This window comes from Lemur catta, chromosome 15, assembly GCF_020740605.2.
Source record: "Lemur catta isolate mLemCat1 chromosome 15, mLemCat1.pri, whole genome shotgun sequence".
In the NCBI taxonomy this organism is placed as follows: Eukaryota; Metazoa; Chordata; class Mammalia; order Primates; family Lemuridae; genus Lemur; species Lemur catta.
This window is the reverse complement of record NC_059142.1, coordinates 2,287,075-2,314,235: the sequence shown is the minus strand read 5'-3', so window position 1 is coordinate 2,314,235 and position 27,161 is coordinate 2,287,075. Positions and strand designations below refer to the sequence as shown.

The following is a 27,161-nucleotide window of genomic DNA, read 5'->3' as shown; positions in this document are numbered from 1 at the left end:
TGAGTCGTAAAGGTGGGCAGCTAGTCCTCCTTCATCCTGCCCTCTGTGCTGCCAGACGTGATGGCTGGAGCTCCAGCCACCACCTGGACAGCGGGGATGAGGCCCTATCGGGATGGCAGAGGAGGAGCTGGCACGCTCCCTCATGACTGTTGAGTGGGTCGAAGGCCACCCTGGTCTGCCCTTCTCTGGGCCCCTTTCATGTGGAAGAGAAAGAAACTTCTATGTAGTTTAAGCCTCTGGTGTTTTTTTCTGTTACACACAGCTGACTCTAATCCTAATCTCTTCTTTCAGCAGATGTCAGCTAATTTTAGCACAAAGCTACAAAAAGGAAAATAATGAAAAATCAGTCATCAAAACAAATAATAAAATGTGTCCAAAGTGAAGTATTAAAGACTTTTGGTGAATACAACTAATCAACATAGGAACCAAAAAGAGAGAGAGAGAGAGAGAGAGAGAGAGAATCAAGATATGAGGTATCAATCATATTTTGCCAACTAGTTTTTATAAAAATTTTTTCATGATAACGTGTGCAGGTGCAGCAAAGCAGGCACTCCGTTCTCTGGATGTGGTTGGAGAGTCATGCTTTGGGGAAGGAAATATGGTAATACACACCAGGGATCAGTAATCCTTTGAAGATACTGTCTGAAGGAAGTCCTCTGACATACTGAAAAAGTTGCATGGAGTTAGTGGACATTATGTGTTGGCTGCCCAGGTGGGAAGCCTCTTTCCAAGTTCGGGGGTTCCTTTCCTAACTCTAATGCGGGGTGCTCTCAATCTCAGGCTCCCATGCAGTTTGGTTGAAGGCACATGGCCTTGGTTCAGCAGATGAAATCCACTGCCCTGGCTTTATTTTGGGAGATAATGATTTGAGAAGCAGGAGTGGGGAGAATCTGCCCTGGGGTGGTGGAGACCCCAGTGGTGTCTGGGTCCTAAGGTCTCCGGCTGATTGGTGGTGGCTTTGCCCTCAGCCCTCCCTGTGATCAGGGTGCTCTGCCCATTATCGTTTTGAAAAAGACCCCAACTCATATGCACGAAGATGTTTATGTCAGGATTCTGTCACTGCCAGCAGTAGACACTGACTCTGGCTTTGCTGGAAGTCTGGCTCTGGAAACAGGTCTGTAGTGGTCGCCCTTCGGTAGGACAGTCTGTCAGGGTGATGCTGCTCAGTGGGCAGCCTATGGCTTTGTCTGTCTGCCAGGCTACAGGGCAGGGTAGCACCCATCCCACTGGCCATGCCAGGTCGTCTTGCCCACCCCTTGGCCATCTTCCATTTGCCCCCCCACCTGTCTCCATCCCGCTTCCGTCCTGCTCTGTGTCCGGGAGGCCAGCCAGTGAGGAGCCCAGCAGGATCCAGGGGAGGGAGGAGAGTGAAGGCAGGGTGTTCATTCCTCTCCTTGTAAGGTCCCTGCGACTGGCCTTGTTCCTCACCCAGAGGCCTAGGTCCTGTCAGATGTCCGTCTCCACACAGCCCCTGACTCAGTGTGGGCAACTGCTTCCTCCTCTGGCCCTTTCAGGTCTAGGGGTGGTGACAGCTCTGATATCATCAACCCAGAGATAAGGGACCATCTCCTGCTCACACCTCAGTAAATAGTCCTTTTAGTAAGTGGTACTCAAATTGTCCTAATTTGAGTGTTCTTTGATGGGACCCAGGCTGATATGGGGAGAGAGGGGCCCCCGATTACAGCATGGATGTTCCAATACAGAAAATTAGTGTGAGAGTAGGAGGGGAAGTGGATGCAGGCACACAAAATACCCTCTTCAGTATTCATTGTCATTTTATACCCTAAGGTGGCCAAACCCAGATGGCTGAGTAAATTCTGATGACTCCTGTGCTTCCTGGATGTCATTTTGGTAAGATGTCTGCTCAAGTTGGATGGCTCCTGTCCCTGGATTAGGCCAGTGCTGGTTGTTCTCTGCCTTGCCCGACCCCCTCCACCCTCCTGTGTGCTGGGGGCTGCCCTGTATGGAGGGCAGCACTGGGCCCCATGGCCTTGGCTTCCAGCTGGGTCTGGGCACTGGAGGAGACGGGGGAGAGAGAGGTTTGGGTATTTCTCCCAGGCTCCTGTCCTGACAGGCACTGCAGTTTTGGTGATAGCAGTGCCACCTCGCACCCCCAGTCCCAACCCCACCCCCCTTACAGCTCCTGCCTACAGCTCCTGCTGTAGCCTCCTTCATGGCCCCAGCAACCCTTTCCTCCCCTCCCCCGCAGCCTGGGCTGGTAATGGCTCTCACCTTTGCTAGTCCCAGGGTGCCTCATTATCCCATGTTGGTGTCTTTAATGTTCATACCCAAGTAAATAGTCCTTTCATTAAATTCTCTTACAGAAACCAAAACAGCTGAGTCCACCTTTTGTTTCCTGCCAGGACCCTGACTGACACAGGTCTTACTTTGGTTTCCTCTAAAAGCACAGCAGCCTGTGGAATGGAGCATTTTCTCTTGTCTTGGACAGCAGCTAAGGCCAAGACCCCGTCTCTCTGCAGGAGCAGACACCTCCCAGTAGGTCTTGCTGGCTGGTGGCCAAGCTGCTCCTTTGGTTATTAACTCACTTGTAGCCTGAGTGAAAGAAGGCTCCTGGGGAGGGGAGAGGGTGTGTCCTCCCAGACCAAGCAAGGGGGCTCCAAGAGAAATGGGGTTGTCTGCCAGGGGGAGAGAATTTGGCTGACCTGCCACAACCCAGGGGCCCCTTTGCAGAAAATGCTACTGCAACTATTTGGAAGGTTGGGGCTGCCCTCGGTGGAAGGAGGGGAGAGGGGACAGGGCCTGCAACTTCATCCTTTGGCAGGACAAGGATGTGGTGTCCCTTGGGGCCGAGTGGGTGCTGTGGAATATGAGGTCAGATTGGATTCAGGCCCATCCTTATAACCTCATTTTACCTTAATTACCTCTTTAAAGGCGCTGTCTCCAAAGATAGTTGCATTCTGAGGTACCAGGGATTGGGGCTTCAGCATGAATTTTGAGGGCACACGGCCCTAACAAGCACCACAGCGCCTGTGTAGGCAACAGTGAATCTTCAGCCCTCCTGGAGCTAGAGAGGAAAAACAGATAAAAGATAAGCAGAGTGAAATGATGGCAAGTACTGTGCAAAATAAAGCAGGGAAGGCGGGCGCGGGGCTGCAGTGTGGCGCGGGGCACCTGGAGAGCGCCGTGGTGTTGACGGCCAACGCTGGATCCAAGGCCAGACGCAGAGCTTTTTGGTAGGGAACACACTTTCTCACAGCCTGTATTTTCTTTCTCTAAAGTGAGGGAAATTAGGAGCAGTTTGGTGTCTCTCCCCACTTTACAGTCTGGGGCACTGTCTGCGGATGCAGTTCAGGACGCGGCTGAGAGAAGAGGAGGTCAGAGATGGGGCGGTGTTGAATGCCCGGCTAAGATCGTCTGAACTTTGCTTTATAATCTTTTTTTAAAACTTTTTTTGTATCTCCTGACTTGATCTTTTATTTTTTGTTGTCTTTTCTCTGACATTTCCCATCACTTTGTTTTATAATAAATTCTGATTTCTAGAGCACATCCTTAATGGCCAACAATGCTATTGACTTAAAAAATTAGCTACGGTGTTATTTTTATTTTCCATTTGTTCCTTTTTTACGGGTTTATTGGAGTATAATTTACATATCATAAAATCCACCCATCGTAAGTGTATAGTTCAACAATTGCTCCTTTTAAAAAAATAGGCTTTATTTTTGGAGCAGTTTTAGGTTTACAGCAAAATTGAATAGAAGGTAAAGAGTTTCCATATACTTCCTTACCCGCAAGCCTCCACCTTATGAACAACCCCCCCCCCGCCCCCCGTGGTATGTTTGTTACAATTGATGAACCTACATCAACACATCATTATCACCCAGCGTCCATGGTTTACATTAAGGTTCATTCTTGGTGTTGTACATTCTATGAGTTTTGACAGATGTATAATGAACACGTATCTCTGTACACTGTTAGTATCATACAGAGTAGCTTCACTGCCCTAAAAATCCTCTGTGCTCTACTTATTCATCCCTTCCTCCCCTCAAACCCTTGGGAACCACTGAGTTTTTTAGGCTCCATAATTTTGTCTTTTCCAGAATGTCATTTAGTTGAAATCATACAGTATGTAACCTTTTCCAGATTTGCTTCTTTCACTCAGCAATGTGTGTTTAAGCTTCCTTCATGCCTTTTCATGGCTAGATAGCTCATTTCTTTTTAGTGCTGAATAATATTCAACTGTCTGGATATAACACAGTTTATTTATCCATTCACCTACTAAAGGACATCTTGGCTGCTTTGATGTTTTGGCAATTATGAACAAAGGTGCTATAAACATCTGCATGCAGGTTTTTGCATGGACATTTATTTTTAACTCATTTGGGTAAATACCAAGGAGCATGATTACTGGATCATTTGGTAAGAGTATGCTTAGTTTTGTAAAAAACTGCCAAACTGTCTTCCACAGTGGCTATATGATTTTGCATTTCTGCCAGCAATGAATGATCGTTGCTCTGCATCCTTGCCAGCATTCAGTAATGTCATTATTTTTTATTTTAGCCAGTCTCATATGTATGTAATGATATCTCATGATTTTAATTTGAATTCTGCAATGGCTGACAATGTTGAATATCTTTTCCTGTGCTTGTTTGCCATCTGTATATCTTCTTCAGTGAAATGTCTCCTCATGTCTTTTGCTCATGTTCTAATTGGACTGTTTGCTTTTTTATTGCTGGAGTTTTGAGAAATCTTTATATGTTCTAAATACTAGTTCTAAATACTAATCCTTTGTCAGCTATGTGGTTTGCAAATATTTCTTCTCATTCTGTGGCTTGTCTTTTCATCCTCTTAACAGGGTCAGTTTTTCATAGAGCACACATTTCAAATTTTAAGTTTAATTTATCAAATTTTCTTCTATGGATTGTGCTTTTGGTGTCATGTCTAGCACCTTTTTGCCTAGTCCTAGGTCCCAAAGATTTTCTTCTATATTTTTCCTAAAAGCTTTACAAGTTTGCATTTTACATTTAGGTTGGTAATCCATTTTAATATTTGTAGAAAGTGTGAGTCTTAAGTCAAGGTTCTTTTCTTTTTTATCTTCTTGTGGATTCCTTGGGATTTTTTATGTAGATAATTATATCATCTACAAATAGGGACAGGTTTGCTTCACCCATTGCTATTTTTATGCCTTTTCTTTTCTTTCTCTTCTTGCCTTATTGCCTTGGCTAGAACTTGTAATCCTATGTTGAATAAGAGTTGTAAGAGTAGGCATCCTTGCCTAGTTCCAGTCTTAGAGGGAAAGCATCCAGTTTTTCAACATTAGGTAGAATGCTACCTATAGGTTTTTTAGATGTCCTTTGTCAAGTTGAGGAATTTTCCCTGTATTCCTGTTTTTCTGAGAATTTTTTATCATTAATGGAGTGTTGAATTTTGTCAAATGATTTTTCTGCACCAATTGGTAAAATCATATGGTTTTTTCTTGTTAGCCTATTCATTTGGTGGATTGATTTTCAAATATTGAACCAACCTTTTATCCCTGAATGAAGATGAATAAATTCCACTTGGTCATGGTGTATAATTTTTTTACATATTGCTGATTTTTCTTTGCTAATGTTTTGTTAAGGATTTTTGCGTCTATTTGTGAGGGATATTGGTCTAGATATTTGTTTTTTTAGTACTGTCTGGTTTTGGTACAAGATAAAATTGGCTTCATAATGAACTAAGAAGTATTCCTTCTTCCTTCTATTTTCTGGAAGATATATAGAATTGGTATTAATTCTTCTTTAAAAGTTTGGTAGAATTTTCCAGGGAAACCATATGGGCTTAGAAAAAAAATTTTTTTCTGAAAAATATTGTGACAAATCTTTTCAGCCTCCATGGTTTTTGAGGAAAAATTTGTTGTCATTTGAATTGTATTACCCTTCTAGATAAGGTGTTGTTTTTCTCTATCTTCTTTAAATATTTTTTTATTTGCCTTAAATTTTCAAAAGTTTAATTATGATGTGTTTAGCCATGAATTTTTTTGACTTTATCCTGTTTGGGATTTGTTCACCTTTTTGAATGTCTAGGTTTATGTCTCTTATCAAATTTAGGAAGTTTTCAGCCATTACCGATTTGAGTACTTCTTTTTGCCCTACCCTCCTCCTTCTTTCCTCTAAGGACTCCAATGGCACAAATGTTAGATCTTGTCTTATACAGTAATTCTCCAGGTCCATGAGTCTCTGTTCATTTTTTTCCAGTCTTTTTTCTCTCTCTTGTCAAATTAAATAATTTCTATTGTTTTTTCTTTGAATCCACTGATTGTTCCCTCTGTTCCCCCACCCTGCCTCACCACCCAATCTGCTGTTAAGCTTATCCATTGAGCTTTTTATTTTGGTTATTGTATTTTTCAGTTCTAAAATTTCCATTTGGTTCTTCTTTATAGCTTCTAATTTTTTGCTGAGATGTTCTATGTTTTCATTTGTTTCAACTGTGTTTACAGTTACTCTTTGAAGCATTTTGTCATGGCTGCTTTAAAATCTTTGTCACATAATTCTGACATCCCTGTCTTCTCAGTGTTGGCATCCATCAATTGTCCTTTGTCATTCAGTTTGAGATCTTCCTGGTTTTTGGTATGATGAGTGCTTTTTAATTGAAACCTGTACATTTTGTATTATATTATGAAATGCTGGGTCTTATTTAAACCTGTTTTGGTTGGCTTCCTCTGATATCCCTCTGACAGGGGAAGGGGTGGCATGGCCTCAGTACTGCAAGGTGAGAGTAGAAGTCCAAGTTACTTGTTCTGCTTCCATTGACACCCAAGGAGGGTTCCCTGTTACTGCTGGACAGGATGCAAGTTTGGCTCCCAAAGTGTTCTCCACTAATGCTGTTGGATGGGGGAGAGTGCTTGTTACCACTGGGATGCAAGTCCTGGCTCCCTACTTGGCCCTCCCTGACACCATGCAGCCAGGGGTGTTGGGGCTAAGCAGTAGCCTAGTGAGGGAGAGGGCTGGGCTCTCTGCTCAGCCTTTGCGGCGTGGGTGGGGTAGGGCTGAAGTCTTTCCTGTGGCGTTTGGCTGCAGTACAGTATTTATTGTCTAAGAGTTTTCTGTCTTGCTGGGATGCCCTTTTCCTGGTCCTTTGGCTACAGAGAGCAGCTTTGTGGTGGTGGTGGTGGTGGTGGTTGTTGTTGTTCTGCCCATTGGTGTTTCCAGGTTGTTGGCTTCTCTAGTACCTGGTCTGGAATAATAAGACAAAAAGAAACCCAGGGGAGTTGCTGCTGTGTTCTTTCTCCGGTCCAGGTCCCTGGCCTGTCTGTCTTCGCTCCACCTTTCATAGTCTTCTCATGTTTGTCTAATACGTGATGTCCAGGGTTTTCAGTTGTACTTAGCAGGAAGTACAGAAAAAAATAAAGCTACTCTGTATTCCTGAAAGTGGAAGTCCCTTAAAAAAATTACAGTTAAGTATAACTTACAGTGATGTGGACAAATCTTTACATACATGTGTACCTGGGAAACACCACCCAGATTCCTAAAACCCCAGCAGCTCCCTCATCCTGGGAGTGATATACTTTTGTTTGTGTCTTTAAAAATCTGGCTGGCTTCCAGGTGGAGGATGGATTGGTAAAAGGCAGGGAAAGGACTGGTGGCCTGAGGGTTCTCAGGTACCGTCATCTGTTCCCGGTGGCCACTGTGGGTGGGGTGGGGTGCGGTGGCATGGCTTGGGCTCCGGGGATTGCTTCTGAGTCTGTTCAGGCCTCTTGGCTGACCACATCCCTCCTCTTTGGCACTGGGTCATCCATCGGGGCTGAGCAGTCCAAGGCCATCTGATGTGGGTGGGGAACCCCTGCTCTTTCTGCCGTCAGACTCACTGTCGGGAAGCAGAAGCAAATTCCAGCCTTTGGATGCCCTCTTTCCTGACCTCTGAGGTCAGCTGTTAATTTCCTATTGCTTAACCTCACTCCACAGTGACTCCACTTCATTTTGTCAACAAACATGCTATATTATGAATTGTTAAGGGCATGCCTGCTGTAGCTGCTTTGCTCTGCCCAGCCCTGGATTGTAGGGTTGTGACGGGGAGAGCAACTGGCCAGGGGTTAGAAAGAGAGCAAGGAGGAACACCATGTGCATGCATCCATCGGTGTGTGTGCGTGTGTGTGTGTGAGAGAGAGAGAGACACACACACACACACTAGAAGCTAAGTAGACTTGGCTGTGAGTTACTTGGATAGCCTCAGTTTCCTCATCTGTAAAAGGGAGACAATATTTTCACCTTTGGAGGAATGCAGGGAAGATTGGTGATTCTATTATATGAAGGATTCAGCATGAAGTAGAAGCCCAGTAAATACATGTGATCATTATTATCAATGTAATAGATGAATGGGAAACTTTATCTGTGGTGTCTGTCCTCAGGCCTACTGCCTAAGGCCCTTCTTCTGTAGGAATTAAGAATCTCTTGGCTTTTCCTTTGACAAAGAAGAAAGGAGTGAGGCCTTGGGAGGGACTCTGAAAGCCCAGGCAGGGGGGAAGTTTGCTCCACAGGGGCCAGCTGGCCACAGCTGTCACCTTCTTGGCTGACTGCCTGGATACTCCAGCCTCCTGGTCCTGATGGGCAGTATGGGAGTGGTACCGAGGCGGGGAGGGGTCTAGAGCCTGGTCACAGTTCTGATTTGGAGGGTGGGAGATGATGTGTGAGGGTAGGTTGGCTGCCAGCCTCCAAGGACTGCCAGCCAGTGTGAATGTCCGGAAAGGCGCTTAAGGTATCTTCTAACTTGACCATCCTCACCTCCTTATTTCTTCCCTGCTATCCCCCATGTCAGTTAGTGTCCCCACCTTGTGTGTCCTGCTTTGACCCTGCCTCTGCAGCCCACCTTCCCATCCCTGCCCTCCCACCCCTACCCCACCATCCCCTGTGCCCCAGACTGCATACCTTTGGAGGTAGATAGGCCATATTTGAATTTTGTCTTTCCTGCTTTTTCAATACATTCAGTAAATGTTTGTTGGGCCACCCCAGGCCTGACCATTTTAGCTGTGGAGGTTTCAGTGTAAGAAACTGGTATGAGAGTTGGGTAAGTTGTTTATCTTCTCCAAGTCCCAGTTTCCTCATCTGTAAAATGGGGGGCAGTTATACCCACCTCAGGGGTCCTGAGGGGACCCTGCCTCCAGGTACCTCCTGCTCCTCCTCCCCCACCCACGGGCTGCTCCCCTAGCTTCTCTTTCCCTTTCTGACTTCTACCGTGCCTACTGCTGGAGCGAGAGTCCAAAAGTTCTACTGCAAATTCTATTCTTGTGGTCACCCCTTATTATTGTGGGGGCACAGAGTCCAGTTTTCTCAGCCTGATACCCAGGAACTTTCAGGGCCCTGCAGCTTCTCCTCCACATATTCACATGCTAGCTGTCCCCTTAGGTCCTTTTAAAAAATACATATGCTGAAGGCCTGACTCCTAGTACATTAGACTGTGACTGCATTTGGAGATGGGGTCTTTTAGAAAAGGAAATTGAGTTAAGAATGAGGTCATGAGGGTGGGCCCTACTACTTACAAGTGGCCTCCACATAAGAAGAGGACACAGACACACAGAGGGACGACCATGTGAAGACACCAGAGGAGGACCATCATCTGCCAGCCAACGAGAGAGGCCTCAGAAGAAACCAGCCCTGCTGATACCTTGATCTTGGACGTCTAACCTCCAGAACTGTGAGAAAATAAATGCTGTGTGAGCCACCCAGTCTGTGGTATTTGTTATGGCAGTCCGAGCAAGCTCACACAGGGCCTCGAGTTTAGACCTTCAGCCTTCATTACCAGATGAATTCTTTGTTGTTTAAGGCATCCATGGCAAACTTGGAAGAATATGCCTCAGCTTCTGTAACCCTGTCTTGGTGTTACTCCATTTGTTAGTACTCCCAAAGCCTCTCAGACAGGCAGTGGCTAAGGCCTTCCCTCTGCCTGGAGTACCCACTGTCCCGTTGCCACCTGTCCTCTTCTCCCGAGATCCACAGTAAACGCTGCTCCCTGACCACCCGCCCTACGCAGGAGCCTCTGCCGTTGCTGTCAGCTTTGCAGGGAAGGGTTGGCAGAGTGGCCCCTGAGGCCAGGGCTGTGTCCTCTTCAAGCGAGGAGCCCGCAGCTGGCATTTGGTGGAGGTGTCCATCTATGCCCGTTGTATATGAGAATCATAACAGCCCCTCAGCTCTAATCGGGAGCGGCCCAGTGTGAGGGACAGGCCTCCAGGTGCCCACCAGTCAACTGCAGGGCCTGAGGGACCCGGGTCTACGGTGGCTATGTGATCATCACCTATTCACTTACAGCTGGGCACTTGGGATGCTTTAAATCTTGCCTCTTTGATTAAAAAAGAAAACTTCTGTTTTTGACAACATGGCAGATAGATAACCAAAAAACTCCTCGACAAACTAGCAGTGCTGACTAAAATGTAAGACTCATCCTTGAAAACTCACAGCTGAGGCCGGGCGCGGTAGCTCACGCCTGTAATCCTAGCTCTGGGAGGCCGAGGCGGGTGGATCGCTCGAGGTCAGGAGTTCGAGACCAGCCTGAGCAAGAGCGAGACCCCCGTCTCTACTAAAATAGAAAGAAATTATCTGGCCAACTAAAATATATATAGAAAAAAAAAATTAGCCGGGCATGCTGGTGCATGCCTGTAGTCCCAGCTACTCGGGAGGCTGAGGCAGTAGGATCGCTTAAGCCCAGGAGTTTGAGGTTGCTGTGAGCTAGGCTGACGCCACGGCACTCACTCTAGCCCGGGCAACAGAGTGAGACTCTGTCTCAAAAAAAAAAAAAAAAAAACAAAAAACTCATAGCTGAAACGGGCGAAGGTGAAGGTGCGTGCGGGTGCTGTGTGTGCCGAGGCCGTCCGCGACTGATGTTCCAGTGGACGGTGCGTGAGAACGGGGAGTGTTCACCGCAGCTCTGTTTGTTACAGCAAAGTGTTCAACGCTCCAGACGTCTGTCACCAGAAGACTGGTTCGAGGACTTGGTCAACACTCAAAGGCACCTACTGTGAAGTGGCTGCTTAAAATGGCACGCCGTCACCTCCAGTCTGTGTGCCATGGGTGCTCAGAAGAATGGTTCAAGAACACAAATCTGGTCATACGCATCCCTGCTTAAAATTGTTTATGGTTCTCACTGTCATGCAGCTAAAATCCAAAAATCTGGCACATGGCTCTCCGTAATCTGTTCTCCGCTGACCAGTGTTCAGTCCCCTCGTGCTGCCTCTGCCCCTCCCTCTTGCCCACCCTCACCCTGCGCGCCAGCCACACCCGCCCTGCGTTGGCTCTGTGGACTCGTGCCGGGCCTTTGCACATGCTGCTGCCTGCGCCTGCAGTCCCACCCCCGACACCTTCACCCGGCTCACTTCCCTCTTCCCGTTAGACTGCTGCTTGAGGACCCCCAAGTCTGGGTGAGGGGCTTCCTCTGGGCTCCCACTGTTCCCTGGGCTGCGTCTGTACCAGCAAGAACTTCTTAGTCCAAACCAATGGCCTCCTACACATTTTATTTAACAGACCACACCTTGTTATTTGTGGTAGCCCCGCACCCAGCACCATGATTGGCACATGGGAGGCATTTCATAAGTGCTTGAGGACCAAAAGAGAGGAGAGAGAAGAGTGGGGGGAGGTTCCCTGCAGGAAGTCTGAGCCAACCTGGGCCTGGGTGACGATTCCCATATAGGCAGGTGGAAAATGGTGAGGGCATTCCAGGCAAGGGGAATGGCGGGGGCAAAGGTGCAGGGGCGGGGATGTTGGGAGACCACAGCACACAGCAGGCCAGGGAGGAGGGGATGACGTAGGACTGGGAGTCAGGACATGATCTCTCCTTCCAGAGCTGTCACTGCACGATGTCTTCAGTTCTCTGAGCCTGTTTTTTCATTCAGAAAATAGGGCTAATAGTCACTGTGTTGTGAGAATCACTCCCAGTACAGGCAGTCCCCGGATTATGGATGAGTTACGTATCTGAGAATGTCTTTGGGTCAGATTTGTCTGTAACTCAGATCTCTGATGAACAGCACATATACGGCAATAATAATAATAATCACAATACTATAATGGCTCATATGTGGTAATAATAATACAGTGTAATACTGTAATAATAATAATAATCATACCCCTATACTGTAATAATAAGTTACAGAAACTACTGTGCTCTTTCTGTTAATTCAAACAACAGAACATAAAAAGAAACTCACACAAAAAGTTTAGATAGGAGATAGAAATTTCAAAAAGAATATTAAAGGTTAACACTCACTTAATGTTGCATCAACACTAGGCTAATAATGTTATGCTGATTTTGATCTTCTAACCAAATCAATAATGATCTTTCCGTTTCAATAATTAATCCACTACGCTGCTCAGTAATAATTGATGCTTTCGTTGGAGCACTGCCCTTCACATGCTCTATTCGTTGTTCTCACTTTACCCTTTATAATCATTCTAACAGTTGAGCAACTGAAGCCTAAGGCTTTCCTAGCGAATGATGGTGACTGGCCTTTCTCAAACGCTTAATTATTTCTACTTTTGTTTCCATTGTAATCACCTGTCTCTTCACTGCAGGCTCACCTGGACTTGCAGTAGACATTCACTTTGGAGGCCCATGGTCATAAGGGTAAACATAGACTCACAAAAATCAAATACAAAAGTTAAGATGAAAGTGATGCTGTGCGTAAGTGACTGTATAAACAATGAGACTAGCGCTAGAGTGAAGACGCTGCACCAACGAGCTGCCTACGCCATGCGGGTTTGTTTACATGCATGGAAGAAACTAGTTCCCAAATTATCAATTTAATTATTTAATTATAAATTATCCTTATGGGGAGACTTGGGAGCCTGTTCGTAAATATGGAATGCTGTTGTCTGTAACCCAGGGACTGCCTGTAGTAGCTCATGTAACAACACGTTGTGAACCCTAAATTGCTAAGCAAATGTTGGGTAATTGTGTTATTACTATTATTAATCATTACTCGGAGAAGTTTAGGACCAGACTGATGGTCGGAGGGCTTTGAAAGGGAAGCTGGGGAGCTTGACTTTCCTCCTGTTGCTGATGGGAAGCCTGGCCTCTGGCGCTCACACGAGGGGGCCAGACACGGACTCAGCCTGGGTGAGGGCCAGGCTGACCGCAAGGAGGGCTGATGGGCCTGGAGGGCAGGAGGAGAGCAGCCACAGGGAGCAGATGCTGCTGCACCTCGGGGCCAAGGTGAGGACCCAGGGCATGAAGGCAGCCATGTTGGTGTGGGTGCCAGGGCAGCTGGGCATCCACGGCCCATCCCCAGCTCACCACCAAGGGGTGGCAGGGCTTACGTGCCCTTGTGTGACTGGCCAGCCCTTACCTCTCCTCGCTTCACAAGCTACACTCCAGCTGGGGTGTTTGTCTTGCACCTCTGGGTTGTTGCATGGGCCGGCCTCTCCACCAGAAATGTCAGCCCATCCCCATGCCTCTGCCTGGCCACCTCATGGTCATCCTTCAGGTGCTGCTTGTGTAGGAAGCCTTCCCAGGTGCCTTTGCTTGGTCTTATTGCACCTCTTCCCACTCCACTTCATCAGAGAGCTTATCACCCAGTACTTGTCTATTGACCTTTCTGTCTCCCCCATAGACTGGAAGCACCGTGAGGGTCCATGAGTCTACTCCAAGGGCCTCCTGTGATGCCTGATATATAGTGCTCCACATGCATTTGTATCGTGGTCAGACGGATGAACCCATGCAGGATGGGAAAGGGTAAGGAGGCGGGTGGCTGGGTGGGGGAGTGACGGGAGGAAATACGTAGAGGCGGGTGTGTGGATGGAGGAAGTCATGCATGTGTACATGCATGGGAGATGCAGGGGTGGGCAGCTGGAGAATGACTGAATGAAAGAATATAAGAAATGAATTGTGGATACATGGCTGGGTTAATGGATGGATAATGAAAACTTGGGTGATTGAGTGAGTGGGTGGATAAATAGACAATGAATTTGTCTTGATGGATAAAAAGTAGATACTCAGTGCATGCATGGATAGATGGAGGAATGGAGAATGGATGGATGGATGGGTGGATGGGTGGGTGGAAGATGAATGGATGGTGAATGTGTCCCCCAAAGTTCATGTGCTGGAAACTTAATCCCTGAAGCAACAGTGTTGAGAGGTGGGACCTTTAAGGGGTGATTGGGCCAGGAGAGCTCTGCCCTCCTGAGTGGATTAATACTGTTATCTTAAGAGTGGGTTCCTTTATAAAAGGATGAGTGTGGCCCCTGTGATGCCTTCCACCATGTTACAATGCAGCAAGAAGACCCTCATCAGGTACAGCCCCTTGAGCTGAGAACCCCCAGCCTCTAGAACTAAGAGCTAAATAAGTTCCTGTTCATTATAAATTGCCCAGTCTGTGGTATTGTGTCATGGTGGCACCAACAGACTAAAACACTGCTCACCAGAGCAGTGCCCCTGTGCCAGCCTTCCTGGTGGGCACTGCCCTGCCCCACTGCCCTCAGGAAGCTCCCAGGCCAGCAAGTGGGAGAGGAGTGGGGATACTCCAACCAGGAAACTGAGGCCCAGAGAAGATCAGGGACTCACCCAAGGTCATACAGAAAGCTGGGGGCAGAACCATCCAGAACCCAGTTGCCTATTTCCAGTACTCTATGTAGATGGGGGCTGGGCCAATTTTTCTCCTCTAAAGCAAGTGACTGCAGATGGAGACAGAGCAAAACTACAAACTCTTTCCCGGGCTTATTATAATAATTGACTTTATTTCTGCCACCAAAGAGACCATAGGATATAGTGGTTAAGAGCTTGGGTTGGGGAGCCTGATGGGCTAGATTTAGATTCCAGCTCTGCCATTAATAGCTGTGTGACCTTAGACAAGTGACTTAACCTCTCTGTGCTTCAATCTCCTCATCTGTAAAATGGGAGTGATGTAGTACCTCCCTCATAGGTTGCGTTGTTGAGGGTGAGTTCATCACATGTTGGGTAATGATGTGATACATGTGTCTGTGTGTGTATGGTAGTAAGAGTGAGCTCACATGTCAGTGAGCATGAGGCCTTGTGCTGCACATGTGTTTGGTGAATGTGAATGAATGAGCATGGGTGTGTGGATGTGTGAGTCTAAGTGTGTGTGTGACAGTGTGCACATGTGTGTGAATGCTGTGGTCTACACCAGACAAGGGACAGTAGTGAACGTGTGTGTGGACACAGTGTGTGAACACACAGAGCATGGGGTAGTATTTTCACCATGCATGTGTGAGAATTTACTGGAAGGGTATTCAGGGGGTGGGGAGTTACCAGGTGCATGTGTGCACATGTGTGTGTGTGTGTGTGTGTGTGTGCATGCATGCATATGTGGGTATGTGTGTGTGAAGCCACCCCTCTTGCCACATCAGGGGACCCAGAAACCTCCCCAAATAGGAACCCAGTCTGGGGGTTGTGTTTTTGGCTCCCGAATCTGGTTATTTCAAAAATGAGTCCACCCCCTCACCTCCTCCCAGCCCGGAAGCTAGAGCTAGAGGTCAGGAGGTCAAGAGGTCGCTGGCCTGAGCTGGGCCACCAGGAGCCTGGTCCACAGCAGGGAAGAGGCAGAGGGAGAGCAGGCCTGAGAGCTTTCGCTTCAGGATCTGGAGTGCGAGGGCTGGACGGGGCGGGAGGAGGAAGGCCTGCATGGGCGTGAGCGCTGCATCAGGCCAGCCTCGCCTGCTGGGAGGGCGCCGGGGCCTGCCAGCGCCCGAGCTGTGGGCCACTGGGATACGCAGGGGCTCCCACTGGCACTCCCTGGACCACATCCAAATCCAAATGCCACACACCACCCAGGGCAGGAACCGTGCACACCAGACGGTTGGCTGATGGCCAAGTGACTGAGGTCCCTCCCGAGGCCACACAGCAAGGTAATGGTGCAGGCAGCTGGCCCAGTGGGCCTCGAGACTCTCAGGCCCATATTTCTCTGACTCTGTGCAAGTTCTTCAAGGCAGGGACCTTGTCTGAGTGGCTTGTGGCCACATTCCCGACACCTCACCCCGACTCGGCCAATAATTGTTGGGTGAATGGACAACAGATGAAGGGATGAACGTCTGTCTCTAGGGCCTGCAGTTCACTTCCTCCCACAGCTCAACTCCCACACCTCAAACCCAGCCTCGCCTTCCACCCGACCCTCCCCATGGACTCCACCCTCACTCAAGTCACCTCTCAGCCCCAGCAGCACCCCAGGGGCCTATCCACCTTGCAGGACCATGCCTGGCCCAGGGTTGCCCTTCCTGTCCCTTTGAATCCTCGGGGAAGGTCAGGGCCAGTCAGGGACACCATCGGGGCGAGTGGCATCCTCACCCTAGTTAGCAAGCAAGGAACTAGGCACTAGAGTGAAGTTTCTTCTGTTCCTTTCCAGAGGTTCTGGCGTCCATCTGGGGTGGGTGTCCTCCTGCAAGGGCCTTTCCTGTCAGACTCAAGAACTTTGCAGGCCCCAGGCCCTTTGACCTTCGGCCGGACGCCCTCTGCTTCAGTGCGAGCACATTAAGACTCCTGTTACCCATGTCCAAGTGGAATTGACATTTTTTGTCATGAATATTTTTGAAAGGATTTGTATATTCTTTATAATGTTGCATTTTGATAAGAATTATTTGTTATGATGTCTGAACAATTCACAGCCATTATTTTCTGCTTTGGTCTGACTCCCCAGCTGACTCCCCAGAACCTAGCACAGTGCCCGGCACTTAGTAGGTGCTCAGTAAACATTTGTTGAATCGGTGGCACTCATGTGATTCGAATCTGGCTTTATAGATGATAACATGAGCTGAGTTTACTAGCCAACATAATGTGGGCAGTAGTGGACATTGAACTAACTAGGTGTTAGTTTTTATTTTGAAGTTTTCTTTTCATGGTTCAGAGACTCTCACTTTTTCCATTAGGTTTCAAACATTCTCATAGACTGTAGCCTCACAGACTCGTGGAGCCTCATGAATAGAATGGGGCTGCCATTGCCTGACCACCACAGCCAGCCTCCCTGGGCTGGGGGTTCCCCTCAGAGCCCCAGATACCATCAGGGGCCTTCCAATCCCAGAGGAGCAGGCGCCGGGCCTTTACCCAGGAGCAGAAGGCTCTCACCTGGAACAGGCATGGACTTTCTCCACCTGCACATCCGCCTGGTGTGTTCGCACTGTGTCTCAGGGCTGCCCTCTCTCAGGTGCCAGGGCTTGGGGGACCTCTACCTCCACTGTAGCCTTGACTTCCCAGCAGCCCTCCCGGCCTCCCCTGCTGCCTCCAGTCCTGCCCTCCAGTTTGTTGTCCACGAAGTAGCCAGTGTGACCAGGGCTGGCTTCATGAGTGTGCAACCAGTGCAGCCACTCAAGGCCAGAGTTCAGACAGGCCCCGTGCTTGGGCTTCAGTGCTATGTGGTCACCGTCTTGAAACCCAGTGACTGAAGCTTTGAATTTGTGTTTTGCGAGTGAGGTCTGTTGGGAAAATGGAGCGTGCACTGGGAGCTTGGAGCCCTGGCTCACACTGTCTCCCAGCATGGGGTATTGGCCGCCCACTCCCAGCCCCCTGGCACCCGCACCTCTGCTGCCCCCTCCATCTGGAGGCCTGAATGTGGGCTCAAGGAGGATTGGGACTTCTGGATTGGCACACACTGGGGTGTGACAAGGTGGTGGCTGTCCCCTCATGGGGCTGAAACTCAGCATAGGCGTCTCATCCCCCCAGTCCAGGTACTGAGCACGTTCCAGCAGGACCATGGCAGGGGCTGCCTATCAGCCGTGGGAGGGGCCCGTGGGAAGAGTAGATGGACTTTTCTGCCCCTGGTGGTGCTTTGAAGTTTCAGTTTTGCACCAAGCCCCCACATTACACACCCAGCCCCAAGAGTGAGGCTCCTAGAACACACATCTGCCCTCCTGGGACACTGACTGAGGAAGCCCACGTCCCTTTCTCTGGCTCCCGAGGCCCTGCACGCCCCAGGCCTGGCTGGCTCCTCGGCCTCGGAGCTGCCATCACAGCCGCGCAGCTTCCTGCCAGGCCAGCTGTACCACCTCCGTCCCTGAGAGTGGGTCGCATGCGCTCTCCCCTCTGGCTCTGTGCTCCTGGTTTGCTCTGCCTGGGCAGCCTTTCCCTGCCTCCCTGCTCAGTGGGTCGCCTGCCGCCCCTCCCTCCCCTCCTGATCTGGGCTCTCACCTCTCACCGCCTTTGCATTGCCCGACGGCGGTGTCGGGGAGCACAGGGCTCTGCCTCTCTTGTTCCAGGCTGTACCCCACTGCCAGACCCAGTGTCCAGTGCTCCATAAGTGTCATTAAGTGAAGGCCAATTGTCCCATCTGCTTCCCCACATCTTTGCCTGATGATGAGCAAATGGAGACTGATACAGAGGCAGGCTCAGAGCTTGAATCTGAGTCCAATGCCCACGTTCTCCATCCCACAAGCATAAAAGGTTGGGGAGCTTGAGAAAACCCTCCTTCCTGCCTTGAAGGCGGGAAGCAGTGGCCTGGCTCGGTCTTGTTCTCCCCTGAGTCTGAGGCTTTGCTGCCAACAGGTGGGGGCTTGTCCCAGCTGGAACAGGAAAAGGCAGAGTCTGTGGCTTTGCTTCTCTGGGTTTGACACAGTCCTGCAGGCTGAGGCCCTCCAGGCACCACGGGGAGAGGCCAGGATGAACAAGGTCTGTCAGAGCGTTCGGGGCGTCCCGCCTGTTGGGGGTGGTCTCTGCTGAACTTCTGCAGGATCTGAATCCTGCCTCACCCTCCAGCCCTCTCATCCTACCTCCTAGGACTGACCAATAACTCCCCTGCCTGGGCAAGTGGCTTTATGTAGGCAATTGCGCCCCTCAGAGCTCAGAGAGGTGAAGGGAAGTACCAAGGCCTCCCAGCTGGGAATCCAAAGCTGGGCTGCACGGAGCCTCTCACAGTCAGGTGTCCAAGCCCAGAACCGCCTGAGGGTGAGGTCACAGCCAGGCGGGAGGATGAAGCAAGAAGGATCCAGGGGCCCATGGCACTCCAGCTGGGCCTGGGAGGGTGTCCCAGGAGGGCTGGGGGCCGGGCACAGCAGGCAGAGGTAATGCCAAGCCAAGGTGTGGAGGCAGGGAAGGGCATGGCCTAGGAACGCAGGCTGGGTAGTTTGGATTTTGATCCGATGGGAGTAGGGAGCCAAGGAACGTGTTTGAGGAGTGTGGGGCTAGCTGTGCTGGAGGTGCATGTGCTGGCTGCGCCCCGGGCAGTGGATGGCAGGAGGCAGGGGGCCCAGTCAAGAGGCAGTTAGAAGGTCCAGAGGTGGCTCCTAAATTTGAGGCAGGGTGAAAGCCACTGGGAGGGAAAGACACCAGAGGACATGTAGGCCCAGGGGTGCTGAGGAAGGCTGCACCCGGGCTGGGCACTAGCGACATAACCCTGGGGAGGGTGGTGGGATGTACAGGGCCACGTGCAGTGTGGTGGCATCAGGGGGCCCTGCACACAGTAGGTGCTCAGTAAATGAAGGGATGAATGACCTCCCTGTCTCTAGGTCAGCCCCGGTGGCACTCTTTCCTGTTCCCCACATCTCTCCTCTTTGCCCACCCTCCCTGTGACCCTGGAAGGACCCCAGCTGGCCCAGCAGGGGCAGTGCTGGTCCATGGCTCCACCAGAGGACGCCCTCTGTCTTTGCTGGGGCACCCACGTGGCTTCTCTTCCTCCATCCCCCTCCCCCTCCCTGTCCTTATCTTTCCCTTCCGTCTCCATGGCGACTCACCACCTCGGCTTGCCTGCATCCCAGCCTCTGCCAGGGATTCTGAGCCAGGCTCCATCCCTCCCTCCTGGAGCCCTGGTACCCGCAGCCCTGTCTCCTCCCCCTGGGGTGAGTCCAGCAGCAGCCTCCTCTTTCCCGACTGTCACATTTCTTTTCCAGCTCTGACGGGGAGTCAGCGACTCGGGAGACCATCCCCCTGCTTCACCCTCCACCTGCCACAGACCAGCTAGCCCTTCCAGGAGAAAAGCGATCTTTACCTCTCCCTGAAGGTCTCTGGGCCTCCTGCTCCGTGTCCGGACCCTCTCCCCATCCCAGCCTTCCATGCCGAAGCCCACCTTGTCAGTCACTTCCTTTTGTCATCGGCTTGGCAAACGGGCAAGTCTTCAGTCCTAAGATGGGGAGGAGAGTGGGGGTGGGAAGGGGCCACCTGGGATGGGGGATGGGTAAGGGGAGGGAGGAAGCAGGCCCTGGAAACCCAGGATGAAGACAGAAGTCTGGATTCTGTTCTAAATACCTTTTTTTTTTTTTTTTTTTTTTTTTTAAATTTTCTCTCCAAGGAGAGAAAACGGAGCTTCATGGGAAACAGCAGCAACAGTTGGTAAGTGGCAGGGCCTGCGGGCTGGGATTGGTGCAGTGGGCCCGGCAGGTCAGCTGGCAACAGCTGGTCGCACGTGAGCCCTGCGGGGCCAGCCTGCTGAGTCTCGGAGGACTTGCCCTGGGGAGGGAGTGCAAGGCTGGGTCCTCCAGGCTGTGGAGGGAGGGATGGGCAGAAGCAAGTGGGTGCTACAGGGCGGTGGATGCCAGCTCAGAGCGGGGAGGGGAAGGAGTCTTATGAGATCCAGAGCCATCTGCCCAACAGCAGAATGGGCTGCTTGGGCACCAGGAGGCTGCCACCCCCTCGTTGTCCTCGAAGCAGGGGTTTGTAGAGGACGTCACCCCGGGGGGATCTGGCTGAAGGCAGCACCTCCTCGTGGGGCTTGCTGCTGGACTGTCCTGAGTGTTTGTACCAGTCGCTGGGCAGACAGATGCACATGCATCCTCTCGGATGGTCCCCCCGATGGCCCCCTGGGGCCAGTGCTGTTAACTGCTTCATTGGCACAATTAGGAAATTGGGGCCCAGAGAGGTGAAGGAACCGGCCCATGGCTGCATGGCTGAAACGTGGTGGGGCCAGTTCCACCAGGCCTTCTCCCTCTCGGACTCTCTCACTACTGCTCTGCTGCCCCTGCTCTGGGGGCCCCAGGTCCCGGGCTGCAACTCAGTGAGGAAAGGGCAGAGCTCGGCCTCTCTGGGAGCAGCTCTGCCTGTCCATGGAGGCCCCAGGGGAAACTGAAGTGGCACAAAGAGACCTCCACCCCCGAGGTGTGAGCCTCTCCTCCAAACCCCTGGCTGTATCCCCGTGCACCCGACAGACGTCCTGGTTTTGAATGGCCTGTCCTGCCCCACAGGTCCCATGCTCCATTCCCCAAGTTGGAGCTGGGCCTGGGGCCCCGGCCCGCAGTGCCCCGGGAGCTTCCCCCCTGCTCCATCTGCCTCGAGAGGCTGCGCGAGCCCATCTCGCTGGCCTGTGGCCACGACTTCTGCGCCCGGTGCTTCAGCACACACCGCGTCCCAGGCTGTGAGCCGCCCTGCTGCCCCGAGTGCCGGAAGATCTGCAAGCAGAAGAAGGGGCTCCGGAGTCTGGGGGAGAAGATGAAGCTCCTGCCTCAGCGGCCGCTGCCCCCCGTGCCGCAGGTCGGTGGGCTGCGCCTGTGGCGGGGTGGGGGACAGAGAGGGCTCTGGGTGAGTCCGGTCCAGGAGGAGGGGGTGGCTCTGGCCCTATTCCAGGATGTCAGGACAGGACACGAGTTCCAGGCTGGACACACTCCGGACTTGGGGTTCCATTCTGGACGCTCAGGGGATGCCTCTTTCTCCCTGCCCAGGAGGCCTGTGCCGCGCGGGCCGAGCCGCTGCTGCTGGTGCGCCTCAGCGCCTCCGGGGGCCTCATCCTCAGGATGGGCGCCATCAACCGCTGCCTGAAGCACCCCCTGGCCAGGGACACCCCGGTCTGCCTCCTTGCTGTCCTGGGGGAGCAGCACTCAGGGAAGTCCTTCCTTCTCAGCCACTTGCTTCGGGGCTTGCCGGGCCTGGTGAGGGCGGGGCTGGGCAGAGGCTGGAGGGGGCACGGTCGGGGGTCCAGCCTGGCCCTGGGGCCGGGGAGTGAGTCTGGAGCCCCGGTTTGTGGGGACGAGGAACGGACCGACCGGTGCTCTCCCTTCTCTCCCCTGCAGGAGTCCGGCGAGGGCGGCTGGCTGAGAGGAGGAGAGGGGTCCCTGCAGGGGTGTGGTTGGGGAGCCAATGGCCTCACCAGGGGCATATGGATGTGGAGCCATCCCTTCCTGCTGGGGAAAGAAGGGAGGAAGGTGAGGGGGAGGAGGGGCAGGAGGAGGTTGGGTTGGCTCAAGGAGTGGGGGGCAGAGGGGAAGAGAGAGAAAGCAGCGAGGGACAAAGAGGAGGGGATCTGAGGACAGGAAGACTGGGCGGGACAGAAGCAGAGTCGGGGGACATGGAGGAGCGAGGCAGGCCTGGCCCCTTGGTTCGTCCCCCACCCCGCATAGGTGGCTGTGTTCCTGGTGGACACAGGGGACGCCATGAGCCTGGAGCTGAGCAGAGAGACGAGGATCAAGCTGTGCGCCCTCACCTCCATGCTGAGCTCCTACCAGGTGGGGGTGCTGCCTCGGGCAAGGCATCCACAGGCCCTGGGGGTGCTCCCGAAGGGGGAGGTTGCACCCAGTCGGTGAAGGAGGGCTGATGGTTGTGGGGGCCGCAGCAGGCCTGTGGGACCACCATACCATCTGGGGCCTCTCCCGTGTTCTGAGGCTTCCCGGGAGCCCCCTCCTCACCAGGGTCTTCCAAGTGTGGCTTGCCCCTGCAGACCGCCTCGCATCTTGCTCTTGGTTCCAGATCCTCAGCACCTCCCAGGAGCTGCAAGATACAGACCTGGACTACCTGGAGGTGCGCGGCTGCTGGTGAAGGGCACCACCCATCCCTGGCCTGCCCACAGGGCTGGGCGGAGCCAGAGGGACCGGTGCCTCCCACTCTGGCCTAGGGTTTTAGGACACCTGAACTGGGTTGGTGGGTTTGAGGGCAGAGGACAAAGCATGAGATGCCGGATTTGGGGAGAGGCCGGACAATCCCGAGCTGGGAGTGGGAAGCTTGGTTCGCACAGCAGGCACGGGGAGGTGGGGGGACGGGCTCGGGACAGACCGTGGTCTTTGAAGTGGCCCAGCCCTGACGCTGTCTGTGCCCCACCCCAGATGTTTGTCCAAGTGGCCGAGGTGATGGGCAAGCATTATGGGATGGTGCCAATTCAGGTGAGACACTCATTTCTGGACTTGTCAGCCCCAGACCTGACATCCTCAGTTGCTGGTGGCAGGACCTCTTCTCTTCCAGCACCTGGATCTCTTAGTTCGTTGGGACTCATCCCACCCCAACCAGGCAGGACAGGGGCACGCAGGTGACATCCTCCAGGTGAGCAGTGCAGAGGGCAAGGATGAAGGGGCCAGGGGCCAGGGCAGAGGTGAGGGAGGCTCGGTCCCCTAACTCAGTGGTCTCTTCAACCCATCTCTCAGAGGTTGTCCGGGAAGTACCCCAAGGTCCAGGAGCTGCTCCAAGGGAGACGAGCCCGCTGTTACCTCCTGCCCACTCCGGGGAGGCAGTGGACGGACAAAGACCAGGGGAGCCCCGGCGGTGAGTGTCCCTGGAGCCAAGACCTCCCATGTGTTGCTCCCCACTTCCCTTGGCCGGCACCCCGAGCCCCTCGAAGTACCCATCTCTCCCGGCCCTGACACCATTTCTCTTCCCAAAGCCCCTGTCTCCTCAGCATGCGGAATCTCCTCCTCAGATACGGGTGGCGATTTCCACCACCATCTCGGGGCCTACGTCTCGGATGTGCTGAGCGCGGCCCCCCAGCACGCTAAGAGCCGCTGCCAGGGCTACTGGAACGAGGGGCGCACCGTGGCCAGGGGGGACAGACGCCTGCTCACGGGGCAGCAGCTCGCTCAGGAGATCAAGGTGTGAAAACTCCCTGGAGACCCCGGCGACCGGGCTGGCGGCCTGCTCCCCCTGACCCCGGCGATGGTGTCTCCGCAGAACCTCTCGGGCTGGATGGGCAGGACCGGGCCCGGTTTCGCGTCTCCAGGCGAGGTACGGCCGGGGCTCCGGGGTCCGGGAGGGAGGCGGGGCCTGCGCCCCGGGAGTGGAGGTGAGGAGACAGGCGGCAGCCCTGGCTGAGGAGGAAGGAGGGAGGCAGTCTGGGTTTTCCCGTGGACAGATGGCCGCTCAGCTGCACGACCTGAGGAAGGTGGAGGCTGCCAAGAGGGAGTTTGAGGAGTACGTGAGGCAGCAGGTGAGCCCCGGTGGCTCGGGCGCGGCTGTGTGCAGGCGGGGCCACGCTGGGCAGGGCACGGCTAGGTCTCCAGGTCAGGGCACCTTCTCCTCTTTTCCCCACCCCAGGACATAGCCACCAAGCGCATATTCTCTGCGCTGCGGGTCCTGCCCGACACCATGCGGAACCTCCTCTCCACCCAGAAAGACGCCATCCTGGCTCGCCACGGCGTGGCCATGCTGTGCAAGGGGAGAGAGCAGACCTTGGAGGCGCTGGAGGCCGAGCTGCAGGCCACGGCCAAGGCCTTCATGGACTCCTACACGATGCGCTTCTGTGGCCACCTGGCTGCCGTGGGGGGCGCCGTGGGGGCCGGGCTCATGGGCCTGGCAGGCGGTGTGGTGGGCGCGGGCATGGCAGCAGCGGCACTGGCTGCCGAGGCCGGGATGGTGGCAGCTGGAGCTGCAGTGGGGGCCACGGGGGCCGCTGTCGTCGGGGGTGGCGTGGGCGCTGGGTTAGCTGCCACCGTGGGCTGCATGGAGAAGGAGGAGGACGAGAGGGTGCAGGAAGGGGACCGGGAGCCCCTTCTCCAGGAAGAGTAGCAGCCCCAGGAGGTGTTAAAGGGCAGGAGAGATGTGAGGTGGGGGAGGAAGTGGCCGAGAGGAGAGGAGGGGTGATGTCAGGGATTCCGAGGCGCTCCCGTGTGCCACACTGCCCTGGTTGAATGACCAGTGTCCAGGAGGCTAGGTGAGCTGGGGACTCAGTGGCTCCAGGAACCCAGGGGGGCTTCGGGGGCCAGGAGGCAGCATTTGGGGGCACCTGGCCTGTTGCTGGCTGTGGAGGACTGCTGGTCTGCCGGAGTCCCAGACAGGCTGCGTCAGAGGCTCCACCCTCCCCACCCGGCTCATTTCCCCGACGTTTCTGGATGGTAGGAAGGCTGAGCAGGTGCTGTCCTGGAGGGCCAGCTCTGGGTGGTCCAGAGGCCTGTCCTTTCACAGAGGGGAGGAGCCCCAGGACGACTGGCCTGGGTATTCAGGAGTGGGGAGCAGTGTCGAGGGGCTGCGGAAGACAGGGAAGGAGAGAGCAGAGCCAGGGTGGGGCAGCCCCGGGCCCAGACCCCAGAGCAGAGAGACTTGCCCCGGAGACTCTTCCCAAGGCTGCTCCAGCAGGACTGAGGCGGCTCCCCGCTGCCGGCCGCAGCCCCAGGGAGCCTGTGCGCCCCTGGACCACCCTGCCCGGCTCCCCGCAGGCCTCTCTGGGGCCGTGCCCTTTGTGGAAAGCCCTCACCATGACAGGTTAAATGCCAAAGAGTAACACCTTTAATTGCATTCTGAGCTCAGCCAGACAGACTTCATACTAGATTCTATCAAGGTCTTGCAAGGAAATAAGTGAACAAGTTCTATCCTTAAGCACATCCTTTCCGCGGGCCTGGGAGACCGCTCTGCCACGTTGCCGAAGATGCCGTTCCCCAAACACCAGACCCTGAAGGACACTCGGTGGCAGGTTGTCTGTCCCTGGGGGATGGAAAGTCCTACTGAGAAGACTTCCAGGCTACTAAACTGTAAAGGATGGGCGGGCACATTATCCTTTATTTTATGAGAAATAAAATATGTGTACATGAATGTCAGCTTCCCAGTGCATTACTGAGACAGAATTCAGCCCCCAGAGGGCTTCAGGGTGGGATGAGAGGAACCAAAGGGTTCCATGATGGGACACGTGGATGGGGACAGGGAGACCAGGACTCAAGAGAGATCTGAGGGGTTGAGTGTCAGAAGTCCCCGCTCGGTGGCTGCAGAAGGGCTCAGGCCAAGGCCAAGCACATGGCCACCTTCGTAGGCTCGTCCACAAAGACTTGGGGTTCTGCTCCTCTTGTCTCTCCTCTGAGAAATGCCTGCAAAGCCCCTGTCAACAGGCAGTCAGCTAGCACCTGTCCCGGGAGGCGTGCACAGGGAGCCTTGGGAAAGCCGAGGGGGAGGCGGAGACTGAGGCTGTGGGCCCAGCCAGCCGGAGCCCACCTGCTGACTCTCCTCCAGCCTCAGCTCCGCGTCTCAGGGTCACCACAGCAGTCACTGTGTCCGAACCCTGCATTTTAGGAGGGGAGTCTCAGATGAGCTGCACAGCCGTCTGATGGCAGAACAGGGGAACCCCAAAGCCCTGGTTCCAAAGCGGGTGCCCTTCCTCGGTCACCAGAGACATTTTGTTAAGGTCAGCTGTGCTGGCGCTGAGACGCTGCTCCTGACTGACCAGGCCCAGCTGCGGGAAGCAGCGTGTGGGGGGAGGAGGGGCAGCGGCAGGAGGACACGGTCTGGGACAGATGGCTCAACAGTAGCAGTTGCAGTTAACAGGCGGGGGACAAAATACACAATGCAGAGAAATGCCAAAGCCAGGGTGTGGGTGAGGGGGTTAAAGACAGATGATGGTGACTCTCTTTTGGGGACTGGGCCAAGGGTGGGGACAGGGTCTTGACTTTGTGTAGTGTTTGTGGAGAAAGGTTCTGGAAGTATCTCTCCAAGCCCTTCCATTGTCATGTGGTGGACACATGAGCTACGAAAACTTCCAGACTTTGGGGCTGGCAGGCTCAGGACTTGGGGCCTCAGAGGACGCACAGAGGGAGGGTCTGTGTGGCCGGCAGCGCTGGAAGGAACGGCCACACTCTGTCTCTCCCTGTTCTTTGAACAGATGGGGAGAGGACGGTCCAGCGGGGGACGTCTCTGCAGAGACAGGATGAGTAATATTAAGTTGTATTTGTTGTATGCCTTATAGTTTTCAAAGCGTCTCCCCAAACATCATCTCCCTCGAGCCTCAAAACCACCTCATGCAGTCCGTAGAATGCGCATTTTTACAGAAGACACCGGAGCTCAGAGAAATGATGTGTCTCTGTTGAAGTGACTAGTCGGAGGTGAGCTGGGACTTGGACCCAAGACTCCTGACAACAAATCCTGTGCTCAGCACAGCCCTCACCCCCACAAGTCTCTCCAGACTCCAAACCAGGCCTCTGGGTCCCAAACCCAAGTAGGTGGCCCCCTGGGCTTCATTGATTCTGTAACTCACAAAAGCCTAGACGGCCCTATGACCAAGGTGGGCAGCGTGTTGAAGTCTGGCTGGCTTTCCCTCTGTGACCTGTTGAAGGTTGCCAACCCCAACATTTCGTTTTCAGGGTTAGAGGTTTGGTGACTTACCTTGTGATTCCTATTTCTGGGGCCTCCCTCATGTTGAA

General features: G+C 53.1%; 1 protein-coding gene across 1 annotated transcript; it reads left to right on the top strand.

The window, feature by feature from the left end:
- The first annotated feature begins 879 nt into the window (after positions 1-879).
- Positions 880-25,525, top strand: RNF112 (ring finger protein 112). Its single transcript, XM_045527058.1, has 16 exons — positions 880-1,851; positions 2,325-2,496; positions 13,529-13,650; positions 19,743-19,958; positions 20,141-20,181; positions 21,030-21,315; positions 21,504-21,983; positions 22,179-22,283; positions 22,525-22,575; positions 22,878-22,934; positions 23,014-23,091; positions 23,193-23,310; positions 23,429-23,634; positions 23,713-23,766; positions 23,894-23,968; positions 24,076-25,525. Exons 4-16 carry the CDS (start codon positions 19,905-19,907, stop codon positions 24,544-24,546), a joined length of 2,076 nt encoding a protein of 691 aa, XP_045383014.1. The 5' UTR covers positions 880-1,851; positions 2,325-2,496; positions 13,529-13,650; positions 19,743-19,904; the 3' UTR covers positions 24,547-25,525.
- Positions 25,526-27,161: the final 1,636 nt, after the last annotated feature.

Coding starts and splice junctions, on each gene's coding strand:
- RNF112 (XM_045527058.1), top strand. CDS start 19,905: ATGCCGAAGCCCACCTTGTCAGTCACTTCCTTTTGTCATCGGCTTGGC. Junction 21,316..21,503: donor CGCTGCCCCCCGTGCCGCAG/GTCGGTGGGCTG, acceptor CTCCCTGCCCAG/GAGGCCTGTGCCGCGCGGGC. Junction 22,576..22,877: donor CAGACCTGGACTACCTGGAG/GTGCGCGGCTGC, acceptor GCCCCACCCCAG/ATGTTTGTCCAAGTGGCCGA.